The sequence below is a fragment of the Sceloporus occidentalis genome, unplaced genomic scaffold (assembly GCF_023333645.1).
Source record: "Sceloporus occidentalis isolate IW3139 unplaced genomic scaffold, rSceOcc1.0.p SCAF_324, whole genome shotgun sequence".
Lineage (NCBI taxonomy): Eukaryota > Metazoa > Chordata > Lepidosauria > Squamata > Phrynosomatidae > Sceloporus > Sceloporus occidentalis.
The window spans coordinates 1-20,422 of record NW_028317304.1 but is presented as its reverse complement, the minus strand read 5'-3'; the positions used below and the strand labels follow the sequence as shown (position 1 = coordinate 20,422).

The 20,422-nt window shown below is 50.3% G+C and overlaps 1 protein-coding gene across 1 annotated transcript; it reads right to left on the bottom strand.

Moving 5' to 3' along the window:
* Positions 1-593: 593 nt before the first annotated feature.
* On the bottom strand, positions 594-19,936 carry LOC149274546 (phospholipase D2-like; the record flags this gene model as incomplete). Its single annotated transcript, XM_089505357.1, has 24 exons — positions 594-818; positions 1,340-1,457; positions 1,535-1,688; positions 2,765-2,902; positions 3,093-3,142; positions 3,378-3,491; positions 6,383-6,471; positions 7,042-7,146; positions 8,226-8,339; positions 8,505-8,623; positions 8,953-9,076; positions 10,142-10,315; positions 10,403-10,513; positions 11,019-11,097; positions 11,368-11,451; positions 12,332-12,481; positions 12,798-12,950; positions 13,219-13,311; positions 13,510-13,568; positions 13,880-13,942; positions 17,888-17,990; positions 18,701-18,852; positions 19,053-19,183; positions 19,816-19,936. Coding segments are annotated over 24 exons (2,823 nt in total), but the record flags the coding sequence as incomplete, so codon positions are not given.
* Positions 19,937-20,422: the final 486 nt, after the last annotated feature.

Here is a 20,422-nt window from a genome sequence, read left to right as displayed (position 1 = left end):
GTGCTCGGTAGGGAACGCTGCGCGTGGGGTTAGCGTGTGTAGCTGTGGCCGGTACGGGACGCTGCGCGTGGGGTTAGCGTGTGTAGCTGTGGTCGGTACGGGACGCTGCGCGTGGGGTTAGCGTGTGTAGCTGTGCTCGGTAGGGAACGCTGCGCGTGGGGTTAGCGTGTGTAGCTGTGGCCGGTATGGGATGCTGCGCGTGGGGTTAGCGTGTGTAGCTGTGGCCGGTACGGGACGCTGCGCGTGGGGTTAGCGTGTGTAGCTGTGGCCGGTACGGGACGCTGCGCGTGGGGTTAGCGTGTGTAGCTGTGCTCGGTACGGGACACTGTGCACACGCTGGGATTAAGGCGTCAGATTATGTTATGTGCATAGAGGCGGGTTCATTATGCGTGTACAGCCTGTATTAGTGCTGAGCATGCGCATGCATAGTTGGTATAAGTATACCATGCCTGTGGGAACACGTATGTACGTACAGTTGGTGTCAGTGCAGGATGACCTATGTTGTATGTGGAGGGAAAGCTGACACGCTTAGCCTTGCGACTGCGTTTTGCGTGATGTTCTGGCGCCACCAGCACGCCGTCCCCGTCACAGAATTAAGTCCAGACATCCGTAGGGATCACCCCCTCTTTGCTGTTCAGGGGCGGCAGGAGGTTCTCCGAACTCAGAAAATGCAGGGGGAACTCCACCAAATGACCTCTGACCCCGACTAGCAGCTCACGCGATAGGCCGGGATCCGTGACAGCCATACTGGGAACGGCGCTGTACTCCCTGAGGGTCCGGTGGGTCTGAACAGCATTGGTGGGAAGACAGCGGAATATCTGGTGGGGAGACAAAAAGGGAGACGCGTAAAGGGACACCGGCACCGTCACGGGGCTTTTCAGAGTAATCGCCTTGGAGGTAAGAACTTTGTTATGTCTGCGCTCCCCAACCGACCCATTAATTGCCCCAGAGAGCTGATGGCCCAACAGGGTGGTCTGCCCCGCGTGATACAGAACGGGGCTGTCAGCCTAGACAAGAACATCCGCTGATACTTTTTGGAATAAAATCCATCATTTCACAAGAGCGTTCTAACGTCCACCGCAAGATGCCAGACTCACCGGTTTGTACTCACCGGACTCCAACCAGACGGTTATTTAATACCCCTGAATGAAGGCCGTCCAACCCCGAGGACCCTCGAGAAGGTGCCCCCCGCCCCGAATACGAAGTGCTCTCGGTTTATGAATAGCACAGCCTTTGCCTTCTCATTCCGACGGGAAGAAAGACAAGCCCTACGAGACTCCTACAGTCCGCTCCCCACCCCCCGTTCGTCGGCCCTCGGGGGCCGCCTGCGAGCGCTCACCTGATCGTACAGCGTTGTGTTAGTGACGGCCGTCTGGTTCCAAACGTCGTTAAAGAAGTGGTCACTAATCGGGTCCGAGACATCCACGCGTGGGGGGGTCAGGGCGCCCAAGAGAGTGCTGATAGAGACACAGAGACGGCGAGTGAGGAGAAGGTCGCACGGCCGCCGCCTGCCGCCGACTATCCCGAGACTCACGTGAAGCAGTCCTTGCGCAGGCCGAGTGCGAACTTCCCGGCTTGGTACGGCTGCTCGTCCATCAGCGACGCGACCAGCTCTGTATCCTCCACGATCACCGCCAGCTCGCTGTCACGTTTTCCCAGCATGCTCCTGTCGTTGATATTCGCCGAGCCTTCATGGGAAACAAAATAGAAGATTATACCTATATACAGGAGCAGGGGCCCTTATACAGGGGGAGGTTATACCTATATACAGGAGCGGGGGCCCTTATACAGGGGAAGGTTATATCTATATACAGGCGCGGAGCCCTTATACAGGGGAAGGTTATATCTATATACAGGGGCGGGGGCCCTTATACAGGGGGCGGTTATATCTATATACAGGGGCGGGGGCCCTTATACAGGGGGCGGTTATATCTATATACAGGGGCGGGGGCCCTTATACAGGGGAAGGTTATATCTATATAGAGGAGCGGGGGCCCTTATACAGGGGGAGGTTATATCTATATACAGGAGCGGGGGCCTGTGACAGGGCCAGGCTAGCTGGCTCATGTGTCATATGAAGTTTAGCCGGGTCACGGAGCACTTTTGTGTCCGGTTCTGTATACCGTGACCCGGTAATATATTATATTGTGTTTATTGTGTAACCGGCCCAGAGACTGATGTGGCTTCAGCCCCAGCCTTCAAAGAGACGATCCTATAATCTGGCTGGGGCTCTTAATCAGCCAACACAGCCCTGTCTGCCCAGACGGCCCCCGCACTACAGGGGGGATAACACAGGTGGGGGAACCCATTGTATTCTGTAATCCCCTCACCTGATACATCCCCTGTATACTGATGGGATTTGTGATGGGATGGGAGTGATGGGATTGGGGGTTGGGTTCGGTACACATTGCATTGAGATTGTATATAAGTTCTGTGTGTTTGTAATAAAGAGAGTTCTTCTTGGTTTGCTACGAATGGTGGTCTGGATGATCCGTGGATAGCTGAGTGCGATCCGTATGAGGGACTGACTGGTGATTCCTCAGCCCTCAAACAGGGGGACCCGGCCTTGGGTACGGTGACCCTGTAACAGGGCCCTTATACAGGGGGAGGTTATATCTATATACAGGAGCGGGGCCCTTATACAGGGGGAGGTTATATCTATGCATGCAGGAAATAAACCTAATAACTCCAGTATATGGTATATAGGGGTAAGTATTATATATAAATAATTTATATATTTTTAATACCCCGGCCAATTTCCTACCAATGATGACTCTTCTGTCGTCGGCGATCAGCAGCTTGCTGTGCACGTAAATGAGCTCGCTGACGAGGGAGCCGTCGGGCATGTCTCCGTGAGTGCGGACGCCGCACACCGACAGGTACTGGCGCCAACCCTCCCCCACTGGGGGTAATAAAAAGAAAGATGCGCTGAATTAAAGGAAATGCCACCAATGGCCTGGGTCAGAAATGGGTGGGGCCAAACACCATTTTTCCCTTTCCAGGAGATTTAATTCTGCCCTCAAAACATGTTTTTTACCCCCTCCTTCTAGACCCTCTGCTCCAAAATCTGTCCCCTCCCAGCCCCCACTTACTGTGATCCTTCAGACGGGAGATGATGGAGCCGTCCCCCCGGCAGATGGAGCTGCAACAGGAGAAATCATCAGTATGCAGAATGCAGGGCAGGTGGGAGGAGTTACCTGTATGTGTAATGCGGGGCAGGTGGGAGGAGTTACCTGTATGTGTAATGCGGGGCAGGTGGGAGGAGTTACCTGTATGTGTAATGCGGGGCAGGTGGGAGGAGTTACCTGTATGTGTAATGCGGGGCAGGTGGGAGGAGTTACCTGTATGTGTAATGCGGGGCAGGTGGGAGGAGTTACCTGTATGTGTAATGCAAAATGGCCTGGATAGAATTCCCGCCTCCTAATTCTATGTTCCCTTCGAAACCCGGAAGCAGCGGAATGACAATGAAAACTCGGAACTTGGAGTTGGTGCTAAACCCGGAGATACAAAGATTAGATAATCTGACACACACTGCATCCTGTACTAATCCCAACTCTACACACACACTGCATCCTGTACTAATCCCAACTCTACACACACTGCATCCTGTACTAACCCCAGCTCTACACACACTGCATCCTGTACTAATCCCAACTCTACACACACTGCATCCTGTACTAATCCCAGCTCTACACACACTGCATCCTGTACTAATCCCAGCTCTACACACACTGCATCCTGTACTAACCCCAACTCTACACACACTGCATCCTGTACTAATCCCAACTCTACACACACTGCATCCTGTACTAATCCCAACTCTACACACACTGCATCCTGTACTAATCCCAGCTACACACACTGCATCCTGTACTAATCCCAGCTCTACACACACTGCATCCTGTACTAACCCCAACTCTACACACACTGCATCCTGTACTAATCCCAGCTCTACACACACTGCATCCTGTACTAATCCCAACTCTACACACACACTGCATCCTGTACTAACCCTAACTCTACACGCACTGCATCCTGTACTAACCCCAGCTCTACACACACTGCATCCTGTACTAATCCCAACTCTACACACACTGCATCCTGTACTAACCCCAACTCTACACACACTGCATCCTGTACTAACCCCAGCTCTACACACACTGCATCCTGTACTAACCCCAGCTCTACACACACTGCATCCTGTACTAACCCCAGCTCTACACACACTGCATCCTGTACTAACCCCAACTCTACACACACTACATCATGTACTAATCCCAGCTCTACACACACTGCATCCTGTACTAACCCCAGCTCTACACACACTGCATCCTGTACTAATCCCAGCTCTACACACACTGCATCCTGTACTAACCCCAACTCTACACACACTGCATCCTGTACTAACCCCAACTCTACACACACTGCATCCTGTACTAATCCCAGCTCTACACACACTGCATCCTGTACTAATCCCAGCTCTACACACACTGCATCCTGTACTAACCCCAACTCTACACACACTGCATCCTGTACTAACCCCAACTCTACACACACTGCATCCTGTACTAATCCCAACTCTACACACACTGCATCCTGTACTAATCCCAGCTCTACACACACACTGCATCCTGTACTAACCCCAACTCTACACACACTGCATCCTGTACTAACCCCAACTCTACACACACTGCATCCTGTACTAACCCCAACTCTACACACACTGCATCCTGTACTAACCCCAACTCTACACACACTGCATCCTGTACTAACCCCAGCTCTACACACACTGCATCCTGTACTAACCCCAACTCTACACACACACTGCATCCTGTACTAATCCCAGCTCTACACACACTGCATCCTGTACTAATCCCAGCTCTACACACACTGCATCCTGTACTAATCCCAGCTCTACACACACTGCATCCTGTACTAACCCCAGCTCTACACACACTGCATCCTGTACTAACCCCAACTCTACACACACTGCATCCTGTACTAACCCCAACTCTACACACACTGCATCCTGTACTAACCCCAACTCTACACACACTGCATCCTGTACTAACCCCAACTCTACACACACTGCATCCTGTACTAACCCCAACTCTACACACACTGCATCCTGTACTAATCCCAACTCTACACACACTGCATCCTGTACTAACCCCAACTCTACACACACTGCATCCTGTACTAACCCCAACTCTACACACACTGCATCCTGTACTAACCCCAACTCTACACACACTGCATCCTGTACTAATCCCAACTCTACACACACTGCATCCTGTACTAATCCCAGCTCTACACACACTGCATCCTGTACTAATCCCAGCTCTACACACACTGCATCCTGTACTAACCCCAACTCTACACACGCTGCATCCTGTACTAATCCCAACTCTACACACACTGCATCCTGTACTAATCCCAGCTCTACACACACTGCATCCTGTACTAATCCCAGCTCTACACACACTGCATCCTGTACTAATCCCAACTCTACACACACTGCATCCTGTACTAACCCCAACTCTACACACACTGCATCCTGTACTAACCCCAACTCTACACACACTGCATCCTGTACTAACCCCAACTCTACACACACTGCATCCTGTACTAATCCCAGCTCTACACACACTGCATCCTGTACTAATCCCAACTCTACACACACTGCATCCTGTACTAACCCCAACTCTACACACACTGCATCCTGTACTAATCCCAACTCTACACACACTGCATCCTGTACTAACCCCAACTCTACACACACTGCATCCTGTACTAACCCCAGCTCTACACACACTGCATCCTGTACTAACCCCAGCTCTACACACACTGCATCCTGTACTAACCCCAGCTCTACACACACTGCATCCTGTACTAATCCCAGCTCTACACACACACTGCATCCTGTACTAACCCCAACTCTACACACACTGCATCCTGTACTAACCCCAACTCTACACACACTGCATCCTGTACTAATCCCAGCTACACACACTGCATCCTATACTAACCCCAGCTCTACACACACTGCATCCTGTACTAATCCCAGCTCTACACACACACTGCATCCTGTACTAACCCCAACTCTACACACACTGCATCCTGTACTAATCCCAGCTCTACACACACACTGCATCCTGTACTAATCCCAACTCTACACACACTGCATCCTGTACTAACCCCAACTCTACACACACTGCATCCTGTACTAATCCCAGCTACACACACTGCATCCTATACTAACCCCAACTCTACACACACTGCATCCTGTACTAATCCCAGCTCTACACACACTGCCTCCTGTACTAACCCCAACTCTACACACACTGCATCCTGTACTAATCCCGTATCACATGAGGGTCACCCGTAGGCTCGCAGTATCCTCTGCACAATGGCGTCCCCGATTGTGTTATGGATGGTCCCACCGCCTGTGCATGTGACGAAAAACTGGTTCTGGGGAAAAAACAAAAAAAATATGCTGTGAGCGAAAATCAGGAGAAATAAAAATGAATCAGTCCTTGGATTTAGTTCAGTGACCATATGCCTATCTCATGCATGTTTACATACCCTCTACCACTTCTGCTGGGAGGCTGTTCCACTTACCTACCACCCTCTTAGTAAAGTAAAACGACTTCCTGAGACTTGGCTGCATTGGGATGTACACATCGCTGGGGGTAGAAAGGGCTCCTGGACATTCTTTTCGGAATACGGGAAAGTGGTTTTTGCCCACCTCTACTGAGGAGGAGGAGGGGAGGGCAAAAAAGGGTACTTATCTGCTAAACTGTATAATGAATGTATAGTATATACTATATATTATATATAGTATAGCGAATGGACATAAAACGGCCGTTTATTTTAAAGGGAAAATAATTCCTTCCTTAAGAACAAGTCAGAAACATTCTGGGACCCCATTCCTTCTTGCTCCTTGTAGGGGGGGCGACTTGGGTTGGGGGGGGGTTTCTGAACTCCAGGGGGAGATCGGTGTTAAAACTCTGCGAGATTTATAGAGCAGCGGGCGCTCACCTCTATATACACATAGTGTTCAGCCTCTTCTATGCAACGCACGTAGCCAATGAGAATGGAGGACTCGTTGTAACCGGCGGACCACCGATCGACGGAACGCAGGACCTAAAGACACAGAAGCAACGCTGTGAGGTCGCCACAAGGACCGCTTTATCGTTTCTAGCGTTTAGCTCTAGGCTGGCAGAGTCGGCACATTGACCATAAACATGACGGCCCGGCTGGGCTGCAAGAACACATGCGCTGGTCCGGGATGTTCTATTCGCATACGGTGTGCTTAATCTCTGTGGATTTATATAGCGCCACCATATTCCGCAGCGCTGTACAACGAGTACACGGAACATAACCGGCAATGTGGGCAGATACAAGAGGCGAGAAAGAAAGTTACAAATCTTGGCAGTTTTGTGCTTTCGTAAGATTTTTGGCAGAATGTTAGAATTCCCAGAGGAAGTAAGCGAGACGGGAATAATAATCCAAAAAAGGGTTAAAAAGGAGGAATGTGAAGCTTGCATAGCGCGGAGGAGGAATCTGATGGCGTCATATAAATCAATAAATAGTGATTTCTCGCTCAATTTCAGTTTACTTTTTTCACCCACTAGATGGCGCAGTTGCACTTGAAATAGTCTCCGCAAAAATATATAATATAATATATAATATAATAAATAATATATACTATAATATATAATATATACCTCGTAAAGTAAAACATTATAATAAAATAAAGGGAACAGAGAAAAATATTCCTGGCTTGGTGGCCAACGGGGTGGCCAAAACCGGCGTCACAGATACGGCTTCGGAATATTTCGGGTCTGTTAGTTGAATGAACTGCCGCACCGACTAAATGCCTCCACGGCTTTTATTATAAGTAAATAAAATAATTTAACCCTTACAGTACAGGGGGGGTCTATTTCTCTGTGGGAGGTTGGGCCACTCTGCTGAGACGGGTGGCAGCCGGTGGCAGAGCCAGCATTATCTGATCAACTTCCTGTACTGAAGTTCTCTCCCATCAGCAACTTAGCAATATGGGAGAGATAACTTAATGGGGAGGAATAATCATGAAGGTCCTGGGAACGGGAAGTTAAGATGACGTTTTGGGGCTCGTTTCTGCCAAAGGTTACCATGGAAACCCGTGCTGGCCGTGGGCCTTTGTAATACAGAGGTGGCCCTCCTCGGCGTACACACCTCACCTGTACTTGCGCAGCGTGGGATCCCGGCACGGTGTAGTGCAGCTTGTCAGCGGTGCTGTGGGATTTGGGCAGCAGGTAGGGGTAGAAAGCTCTTTTATATTTTGTCTTGAGCGTCTGTGGAAAAAGAGAAAAGTTGTTGCAGTGTCATCGAGCGGGGGGGGGGGCCCTAACCAAGAGACAGTGCCTGAAAATCAGGAGTGGCCTGCGAAAGCCGTGACTGTTGGGCGGTATAGCAGGTGTGGAAAGGCACGTAGCAGCGGCCTGCAGCGCGACACCAACCTTCGTGAAGTTCCACCTCTGAATGAAGTGCCGGGCGGCATCTCTGGCTGCTTTCCCATGAATCACCACTCCCACGTCCCTCCACGGCATTCGGGGGCACTTCATCCTGTCTATGAAATCTAAAAGCACACGCGATCAGGGGCCGCATTACAACCACACAGCCGCTCGGAATGTGTGCTGGGTATGGGGGGATCGCAGGGGTCTACAGCCCTAAAAGCCCCCATAATGTGTATAGAAACAGCAGGCAACGGCTTTATAAATCAAACGGGGTAAATAAAATACAGTCTGGTTAAAGCCCCGCCCCTAGCCGAACCCCCTAAACAAAAGTACCCCTCTTTGTGCATTGATAATATTGGGTGTTGACAAAATGAGAATGCCCTTTCTGCCCATGGGGTAGTAACCCTGCCACGTGCGCGAGTCTGGGGGCCACAGAGGACAGGCTGCTCACCTTCAAAGGGTTTGTCCAGCTGTATCCAGTCTTTGAAGATGAGGTTACTGTAATCTTTGCCCAGCCAGAACTGGGGGACTATGGGGGAGTCCTCCTCGGGAACATCTGGGGAGGGGGCACCGCTCTGCCGAGAGACAGCGGGAACCCACCTTACAGGAGAAGAGACCGCCGGGACAGACAGGAGAGAGAGAAAGAGAGAGCAGAGCATCAAGAGTTACAGAAAGGGTAAGAGGAAGGGGTTAACGAGGAGAGATTAATGGAGTAATAGGAAGATTTAATAAGAGGGTTATATAGAGTAATAGGAAGGGTTATAGCGACGGTTATATAGGGTAATGGGAGGAGTTACAGGGATTATATGGGGTAATAGGAGGAGTTATAGGGAGACTTATATGCAGTAATAGGCGGAGTTATATGGAGTACTAGGAGGAGTTTTAGGGAGGGGTTATATGGAGTAATAGGAGGAGTTATATAGAGTGACAGGAGGCATTATAAGGAGTTATATGCAGTAATAGGAGGAGTTATATGCAGTAATAGGAGGAGTTATATGCAGTAATAATTGGTTATAGGGAGGGTTATATGCAGTAGTAGGAGGAGTTATAGGGAGGTGTTATATGTGGTAATAGGAGGAGTTATATGTGGTAATAGGAGGAGTTATATGCAGTAACAGGAGGCGTTATAAGGAGTTATATGCAGTAACAGGAGGCGTTATAAGGAGTTATATGCAGTAACAGGAGGCGTTATAAGGAGTTATATGCAGTAACAGGAGGCATTATAAGGCGTTATATGCAGTAACAGGAGGCGTTATAAGGAGTTATATGCAGTAGTAGGAGGCATTATAAGGCGTTATATGCAGTAACAGGAGGCGTTATATGCAGTAACAGGAGGCGTTATAAGGAGTTATATGCAGTAGTAGGAGGCATTATAAGGCGTTATATGCAGTAACAGGAGGCGTTATATGCAGTAACAGGAGGCGTTATAAGGAGTTATATGCAGTAGTAGGAGGCATTATAAGGCGTTATATGCAGTAACAGGAGGCGTTATATGCAGTAACAGGAGGCGTTATATGCAGTAACAGGAGGCGTTATAAGGAGTTATATGCAGTAGTAGGAGGCATTATAAGGCGTTATATGCAGTAACAGGAGGCGTTATAAGGAGTTATATGCAGTAACAGGAGCATTACCTGGGATACTTGCTGCTGTACCATGGGCCCCACATCTGTTAGCCGGTAGCTGTGGTCATCCCATCGTCCATAGGCCAGGTCCAGGCCCCCGAGGAACACTACGGACTGGTCAATGGCCACCATCTTCTCGTGATGAGCCCAGAGGAAACTAAGCGAGGACACGTGATCTGGGTGCCGCATCACCTGGAACAGAAGACGCCCCGGGGTAGGTCAGTGGGAGTTCGGCCCACCGCCGCCTGTGGGGTTGGGTGCAGTTGCGGGGTCCCTTACCTTAATGTTGGGGTGCAGTAACATTAATACTCGTTTACTGTACCCACTGTTAATACCGAGCGCCATCTCTACTTCTTTAAACAGGAGAATGCAGACGCGAACCCCGGCCTCCTGTATAACAACATAACCTGACGTCACTGCGACGGAAATGACATCATCAGAAAGCTGCGCTTTACCTTTTCTAGAAGCCTTTTTTAAACTAATATATTTTTTACCTTTTTAATAATTTTTTTAAACTTTTTCACCTTTAATATTGTTTTTACCTTTTTTATTTTTTTTTTACCTTGAAAATGTTTTTTTTGAGCTTTTTTTTTTTTTTGCCTTTAAAAAAACAAAAAAAAATATAAAATATATTGCATATCCATTAGTAAAGATTTTCTGTAGATAAGTAAAATGCCGATGTCAGCAGGTCAGGGGCTATGCCTTTAAACTGGGATCCTCCAGTAGGCGGTAGATGGAAGGTCAGACCTGCCCTAGATAATGTATATTTAAGTCAGTTAGCCAGCCCCTGTATAATGTATAGTTAAATCAGTGAGTGGGCCCTGTGTAATGTACAGGTGAATCAGCGAGTGGGCCCTGTATAATGTATAGTTAAGTCAGCGAGCCCTCTATTTACCGCCTTGTGCTTTAATATGATGTCCAGTCTCCAGTCGTCGTTCTGCGCCGGACGCTTCAGGTGGATTTCTGGGCTGAGCCTAAAAGACGGAGACAAGAAGAATATTCAGCATCCCCCGCACGACCCCACGGCAGGGACTGAAAGGGGTGAGGGGCAGACTCACCGACAGGGGGGCCTGGGGCAGACTCACCGACAGGGGGGCCTGGGGCAGACTCACCGACAGGGGGGCCTGGGGCAGACTCACCGACAGGGGGGCCTGGGGCAGACTCACCGACAGGGGGGCCTGGGGCAGACTCACCGACGGGGGCCTGGGGCAGACTCACCGCCGGGGGGCCTGGGGCAGACTCACCACCAGTCCGTGATGAAGATTTCCTCCCGCGCCTGCATCAGCGCGTCAGCCACGGACTCGAAATACGTGGCACCGTTCACAAACCTGGACAGAAAGACGCGGGCAATGAAAACCGACACGGCGACAAATCTTAAAACATGGTGTACGTGTCATCAGCATCCAGAGCACGGAAACCGACACGGCGACCAATCCTAAAACATGGTGTACGTGTCCTCATCCAGAGCACGGAAACCGACACGGCGACCAATCCTTAAACATGGTGTACGTGTCATCATCCAGAGCACGGAAACCGACACGGCGACCAATCCTAAAACATGGTGTACGTGTCATCATCCAGAGCACGGAAACCGACACGGCGACCAATCCTAAAACATGGTGTACGTGTCCTCATCCAGAGCACGGAAACCGACACGGCGACCAATCCTAAAACATGGTGTACGTGTCCTCATCCAGAGCACGGAAACCGACACGGCGACCAATCCTAAAACATGGTGTACGTGTCATCATCCAGAGCACGGAAACCGACACGGCGACCAATCCTAAAACATGGTGTACGTGTCATCATCCAGAGCACGGAAACCGACACGGCGACCAATCCTAAAACATGGTGTACGTGTCCTCATCCAGAGCACGGAAACCGACACGGCGACCAATCCTAAAACATGGTGTACGTGTCCTCATCCAGAGCACGGAAACCGACACGGCGACCAATCCTAAAACATGGTGTACGAGTCCTCAGCATCCAGAGCACGGAAAAACTACACATACGCAGAACAATATCGGGGGTTATAGGCGCTCAGACAGACCGATATCCGGGAGGGGTACAGATGGACAGACAAACGGATATCGGGGACGGGTACAGACAGATAAACCGATGTTGGCGAGGGGTACAGACAGACCGGCCTCAGCAGGTACAGAAGGACAGACAGACGGGTATCAGTCAGTACAGACAGACAGCACTCACCACTTCACCTGGGTTTTCTCCCTAACCGGGGCGAAGCCGTTGAATCGATGAGAGCGCAGGAAATCCTTCCCATAATCCTCGGCGAGGTGTCTAATCTCCTGCCCCCAGAACAGGGCCTGCCGGTACCCGCTGCACTTTAAAATGAGCGTCCTGTTCCCCCCCGGGGAAAAAACGTCACATATCTGATGATCAGCACTGACCGAAATCTGCATAATCTATACCGCGAAGCCCCTCTGTGTATTTACCCAGCTGGGCATTAAAGTAACAACCCCACCCTACGATTCACAGATGGTGGTGACTCCACGCACGGCCACCGGGGGCATCTCACGTACAGCAAGGTTTTAATGACAGAAAGAGACCTCTGAGGTCCTAAAACCTTATTTTTTTAATAAAAAGCTATAAAGCCTCCGTTCGGCCCCCGTTTTCCGACGGTCTCCGCGTCGGATTGGATCGCTCGTCTTCTCACCTGGAGTAGTTCTCTATCTTCACCCCGTACTTGGCCTCTGTGGCTTTTTTCCCGATCTCCATGTTGAACTCGGGGTCGAACAGTAACACGAAGGAGATTTCTCCCGAGTCGGGTTTCTGGTAGAGTAGGAAGGAGTCTTTCACCACCAGCCACCTGCCGAGAGGACAAAACCACTGCTCGTCACCACTGGGAGTACTGGGAGTACTGGGAGTACTGGTGCCGGGTGCTAAATACGTGTTCTAAGCTCTATTATCCCACGAAGCTAGATATACAGAGTCTTTACGACTCCTACTGAGTAGAATGCGAGTGCTACTGAGCATGTGCGGGAAGCATACTTGAGTATGCTTCCTGCTTTCAGTAGCGGCAGCCAGGGGGAGGAGTCCTATCATCATCATCATCCCTTTCATTGGGCCGCATTCACCTCTTTGACCATCGGTAGCAGATCTGGTGGTGGCCAAAACAGTTGATTCCTTGAATGCGATGGCCTCCGGAGCGCTTCTGAATAAATCCTTCCCTGGGGGGGAAAAAGGGAGACGGAGAGGGGGGGTAAAACAAGGACGGATTGCGAGGGTTCTGCTTCAGGATTATTACGCGCCAGAAAATGTAATGACTATTTGTGGCCAATAAATGCGGTCATTACCACCACCACCAGTACTACCACCGCCACTAGTACTACCACCACCACTAGTACTACCACTAGCACGAGACTCACAGTCCTTTTGGTCCGAGGTCAGGAATGAAGGACAACTGGCTGACATCGAGAAACTCCATCTGGAATAAAAACACGACACGGTCCGGACACTCGGTATATATATATATATATCCATTACCGATGTATGGGGGCAGGGCAAACACGGAGACCCCGCCCTCCCTGACCTGCTAAAGGCCTCCTTGTTGGGTGAAAACATGAAGGGGTGGAGCAAAAGCCTACAAGGCAACCGGATGCCGCCATTTAGAACCGAGGAGCAAAGACTTGAGGGAAGGCAACTTGCCGTACCTGGAAACTGTCTCGACTCAATGCGAGACTTCGAATATTAACCCTTTAGTACCCGACAGTCGCTATGCATGATAACGAGGCTCACCATGGCGTGGTAATTCCGGTAGAAGGACTTGGCCAGCAGCACATTGAGGTATTCAGCCATGTACTTCTGCGAAAAGGATAAGAGGAGACACAGAAATAAGTAACCGGCCGGGAAGAGACGCTCGGGAGTCCCCTTTTTTTTTGTTATACTTGAAGAAGGGACCACCGAGGCCTTGAAAGCTTTGCACTGGTGACTGAAGATTATTATAAAATATACCCATCAAATTCCAAAGGATAGAAGAACGTTCGTCTTCATATCCCCAACCGTGGCCTCCATCGAGAAAATAAACACCTGCCTATGGCAGCGCCCCACCATCCTTCCACGGGGGGGGGGGGTCCGTCACCCTTCCCTATTCATGATGCGGCCCCCCGGGATATGACATCATATGCCAGACCCCAGCCTTTTCACACGCTGTAAAGATACCATGGGCCAATGTTCAGGGTGATGTCTGATTATTAAGAGCTGCAACATACTAGAGAGGCCAGTAGCCCACTGGGGAGGCCAGTAGCCCACTGGGGAGGCCAGTAGCCCACTGGGGAGGCCAGTAGCCCACTGGGGAGGCCACATCTTTTCAGGACCATGGAAAGTGCTGCCACCTGCAGTATGGGGGAGGAATAACCAAGTAACTGAGTATAAACCTACGTTAAATATACTGCCGGGGGGCCGCACTCGATGAGGTCAGCCTCTTGCACTGGCTCTCTTAAGGGGTCCAGGGACTACCAACTCCCCCCGGATGCATTTTGTTTTTTTAAGTGTTAATGCCACTAAATTAGAACTCATACCACCTGATATATGACACGCATACTGCCCAAGTATCCCTGTTTTTTGGGGGTTTTTTGGCCAGTCCCTCTTTGGACCCCAAGCCCATGTGTCTCCTCCTGCCCAGATAAAGCAAGATTTATAAAATATTAACCCCCCCAGAAACCGACACCAGTAATATCACACGACCTTCTCTTTCCGTGCGCCGTAATAACGCAGCCGCCAGCCAATCAGCAAACAGGGATCTCAAACCCCGCGAGAAACGCTCGCTTTTCAGATCCTGCACGCAAAACGCTCAATTTAAAGAGTTTTCTACTAAAGCAGGTGAACATCATCCAGTTATGAAAATGGAAAAAATAAATAAAAGTAGAAATGGAAAATATGTTCTATCCCATGTATCTTTAAATTCCCTCAGTGTATTAGCCTCTAACCAATTCTGCTGGGAAGCGGCTCCGGGTATCTACCACCGCCATGATTGTTTTCCTGGCAGCCGTAGGAGACGTCTGGACTCAGAATGCATTGTGGAGTCTCCGGGGAACCAGCGGAACAAAGCAGGTTAGCAACAGCGAGTGTGGGAAAGGGCACGGGCTTCTAAATAAAGGCCAATTATTACAGAATTAGACCCAAAGCGAGCCCCGGAGACCGGCGGCAAACATCGCAGACCCCCGCCGGATGAGCCACTCGAGATCAGAGGACTGTTCCGTGAACACCGGGTCTGTTGGGAGGTATGAAGTGAGGAGGAGGGGCGCTTGGCTCCATCAACCTCCACCACGTTACCAGCTTCAACTACCAGGCCTGAAAATCATCGCTGCCCGCTTGTCCCGCTGTAACCACTCAGACCCCCCCCACTCAGACCCTAAACCACTCGCTGGTGTCGTCTTAGATTCAGGAGCCGGATGTCTATCCCATGCATGTTTAATCCCCTCGCTGTATTACCCCCTACCACTTCTGCTGGGAAGCTGTTCCACTTATCCACCGCCCTCTCAGTAAAGTAAAAGTTAAAAAAGTAAAAAGCTTCCATTCCAGCTCAGTCTCTGACTCTCTAATGTTAGATTTCGGTAACTTTTCTCCTCCTTTGAAATAAAATTCCCTCCTTCACTTTATTAAACCTCTTAATGTATTTAATTGTCTCTCCCATCCCCTCTCTCTCTCTTCTCTCCCATCCCCTCTCTCTCTCTTCTCTCCCATCCCCTCTCTCTTTCTTCTCTCCCATCCCCTCTCTCTCTCTTCTCTCCCATCCCCTCTCTCTCTCTTCTCTCCCATCCCCTCTCTTCTCTCCCATCCCCTCTCTCTCTCTTCTCTCCCATCCCCTCTATCTCTCTTCTCTCGTCCATCCCCATAGAATGGCTCGGTGTTAATCACCCAGCTGGACTTCCTGACTAATGAAAGTCTATGGAGGAACGCAGCATGTGATCGAGCCGGTCCGAGCCAGCGCTTCCGTGTAGTCTGCTGTAATCTGCTTCGTGACACGGATGTGACCACGCGCCCGCCACGCTGCCGAGGCTGGTTTATTTACACGCCAACCACCTCTTACACGCCAAAACCAACACTTTCCTTCCCGGTGTTAACCCTGCGAGTACGGATAGGGCCAGGAACCAAACGCTCTGCGTGTCATGCCAGCAAAGGGTTAACCGAAATGGCGCAATTATATTATTTGATTATGTAAAGGTGCAGTCCCACCTACGCTGCTAAACGTAACACTTTTGGAACCAAAAGCAGCGCGAGGAACATCATTCCCAAGAGAATACAATGCCAGACGCGCACGTACATCCCATGGACGTTTAAATTCCCTTACTGTATGAGCCTCTACCACATCAGCTGGGAGGCTGTTCTACTGATCCACCACCCACTACCTACCACGGCCAGTTCTACAAGAAGATCCTGTCTTGAAGGGCGTATTCCGTGAAACCACCTGTCTTACAATTTAGACAGCCGCCCATCCCTAAAGGGATACCCGGCCATCACAACGCATACGCTGGCTGCGTGGCCCTCATGGCGTCTGCCTTGCAAACACGTGGGGGAGGGGTCTGGGGAATTACTCCATATGCGTTTGCCCCTTTACCCACCCCCCAGGTATTTTCCATGCAGGAGATGTGTTCAGTCATATGATTGGGCTATAGACATGCATTAGGTAACACGGGGGCGGGACACGTACCAGCCAATCGATGACAAGAAAGCAACGGGCGCGCCGGATGGAGGGGAGTATCCGCGATTGCACGCCGCTTTCGATGGGACGTCCCAAATGTATAGAAAGAGCCCCGCCCATTTATTTACACGCAAAACACACGCTGCGTGTGAGGTAACACGTAGCCTCGTCCTAAAAACGACACCGCGGACCGCCACGCTCATCCGCTCCATTCGTCTTTTTTGTAACATACGCATAAAGCTTTAGAAAAAAAAAAAAGTCTCCAGGTTTTGAGGGGATTGGGGCAGCCGCCATGTTTTCCTTTATAGAAACAGTTCAGAAAGTGAGTGCCAAGACACTCGGACTCAAGGATCAAGTCTCGTCCAATTTTGGATTAGTCAGAAATACCGGAGCGGCAGGTTTGGCCAGTTTGTCACTCAAATAAAAACAAACAAACCGAAGACTCCGTCATCAAAACATTTTCTTGTGAAATATTCAAGAAAATATAAAGCGTATCCATAGAAACGTAGAATCTGAACATTTCACTGGGTTATTTTATGTCAGGAAAGCGGAGATCGATGGCAAAAGGAGGCAAAACTAGAATTATCCAATCAGTCTCCTGTCTTCTTCCTTCTGCTCCACCTATCCTAACAAAAGCGGCCTGAACCAATCAGCAACTTAACAGGGAGACAACTTCATGGGGAGGAATAATCATGCAGATCCTGAGAACAGGAGGTTAAGACGGCTGCACCCTTGGGACAAATGTAATAAAACACCCTGACTCCATATGACAACGCCTGTAATAAACAATAGAATGACTCAGTCTTAATCACCAAGTCGGACTCTCCGACTAATGAAAGTCTATGGAGGAAAGGACTTCATTAGCATTGCCATAAAGCAGCAGCTCAGTGTGGTGTGTGAGCCAGGAAAGTCACCCAAAATATCACATGACCATAGTCAATGTTCCACCACCGCCCATCAGAACGACATATTCAAGGCTACGCTCATTGGGTGCAGATCGCAAGCTCTTTGGACCACACTAGTTGGATTTGGTTTAGTTCTTGAAGACTACTTTAGTCTGAGACACGCTCGTGGGCGTTGGTGGACCTGTAAAGGAGCTGGGCGCACTGCTTGCTGAAGGTCCGCAGGGATGCCTCTCCGGTGGCGTGGGGTAGAGACGGTATCTCGGAAGAGGTGGTCTCGGCGTGGGATCTCGTCACGGAAAAGCTGGGGGTACAAGAAAGAGCCGCGTGAGTAGAGAGGTCTACTGAAGATCACAGCTCTTCCCTTTGCCCCGGATGCCACTGGTCTTCCCATATACCTCCCCATCTCCAAAGAGGGCTCTACTTTCTTGCCAAGAACTGCCTATCTGAGCCCGTGCGTTTTAATATACCCCCCCGCCCCCATACAAAATTTCTGCCCCTCATTCATAACGGAGTGGTGTAAAGGAAGGGTAACTACGGTTTGATGCCATCATGGGGCAGTAGAAGTCATTTAGTGGGACCGGCTTTAAATAGCTTGAGTAAAATTTGGTTTGGTCCACAAAACATGGACCAAACCATCGCAGCAGCTGAAGACACAATGCAGATTAATGGCGTCAGCAAGACAGCAGAGATGGACCAAACATGACGGACAGCGAGGGCAGAAAAGAACCCTTTAGTCCATCTAACTGCCCTTTGGAGTCACCTGCACTGCTTCCACCGGAGATCCACTCCAGGCATCCACCACCCTTTCCGCGGACTTTTTGCATATTACCCTTTGGTTGTCCACCTTCTATCTCTGACACTATAGGGGCTTCCCTCTCGACATAGACAAACAAAAACAGAATTGCCCCAAGGCTCGGAACTGGACAAGGCGTTTCGGCCCCAAGGAGGCATGGGGCCATAACGGGCTTCCGGCCAGGTTACTGAAAGTTCCATAAATGCGCGGGTCCTCACCGTGAGAGCGGGTTGAAAGGGAGGAGGCTGACAAAGATCTTGTGTCTGAGGAGGTCGCGGTGGAGCTCCTGGAAGTGCTTGAATTTCTTCTTGATGGTCCATGTGAACGGGCCGTGGGTAAGAATCACCGAATACAGGGTGCTCGTGTTGACCTGCGGGCCGGAGGGACGGGGCATTTAGTAAAGCAAAGAAAACACACAATAACTTTTCAATAACCACATGCCTATCTCACGCTTGTTAAATTCCCTCTACCACTGCTGCTGGGAGGCTGTTCCACTTATCTAGCACCCTCTCCGTGGTGATGATGGCACAGCTATGGCATATAAACATAATCCAGATTTATCGGAGTCACCTTGGAGCCGCTGGTGTAACGCTCAGTCTGGGAGATCCGAGCCGTCACTGGGACCCCCTTCAGGAAGACGGACCCCTGGTGTTTGAGAGGCTTCAGGTCGTAGACGATGAGGAAGGGGGTTTTCTTAGAGCCTGGAGGGGCAACAACATCACGGCGCTTAGTTAAGGGGGCAATGGTCATGTTGTCTGCCCCCCTTGGAAATGCACAGAGGGATTCTGCAGAGTCCCACGTAAAATATGCGTTTGCCCCTTCCTTCACCCCCTAGCCAAATACCCCGCAGGAGGTATGTTGGGCAGACACACAAGTTGCCCCTTCCTTCACCCCCTAGCTAAATGCCCCCCCAGGAGGTATGTTGGGCAGACACACAAGTTGCTCCTTTCTTCACCCCCTAGCTAAATGCCCCCCAGGAGGTATGTTGGGCAGACGCATGCGTATCACGTGATATACTAGCTATGGCCTGTGCGCATGCATGGAAAACACTCCCATGCACTTCAATGGGACCGCTATCCTGCTGCTGATTGGCTGCGTTTTGTTTGTTTAAAGGGCTGCCTGGGACCCGCAGGATCTGACTGGAGGAGAGATCTGAACACGCCTCCTACGTGGGAAATACCTCAGGGGCGGGGAAAAGGGCAAATGCATATATGAACCACCCCCCACCCTGCACCCCCACCACAAGTATTTACAGGGGCCGCACAGCGATCATACGCATTAAAGCGTATATGCCGGCCGGAGCGTCCCAACGTGGGGGGGGGGGGGGGCTCACCGCTCTCGTCTTCTTCTCCAAAGCAGTCGACCTCATCGAGCCCGATGTCCAAAGCCGCGCTGTCCAGATGGATTGGGAGGCAGCCGTCGGGGGCGTCCGGGTTCTGCATGATGGGAGTTACCTTCAGACAGAAACAGAGGTTCTCAGCGTTAAATGGGGAGAAAAACAAGAAAAAGAAATCCAAATCCGCCGGGTTCTGTCATCAGATTCCCGGAGATCCATCAGAAACGAAAAAACAAGGAGATTTCTTTATTTCCATAAAACTGGGCAGAACCTCCCCTTCTCCCTCCTCAATCTCACCCTGTAATCCTCACCACTACTCCAATCACACACAGCCGGCAATACACCACCATCTCACCCTGTAACCCTCACTACTACTATCACACACAGCCGGCAATACAACCACCATCTCACCCTGTAACCCTCACTACTACTATCACACACAGCCGGCAATACACCACCATCTCACCCTGTAACCCTCACTACTACTCCAATCACACACAGCCGGCAATACACCACCATCTCACCCTGTAACCCTCACTACTACTCCAATCACACACAGCCGGCAATACACCACCATCTCACCCTGTAACCCTCACTACTACTA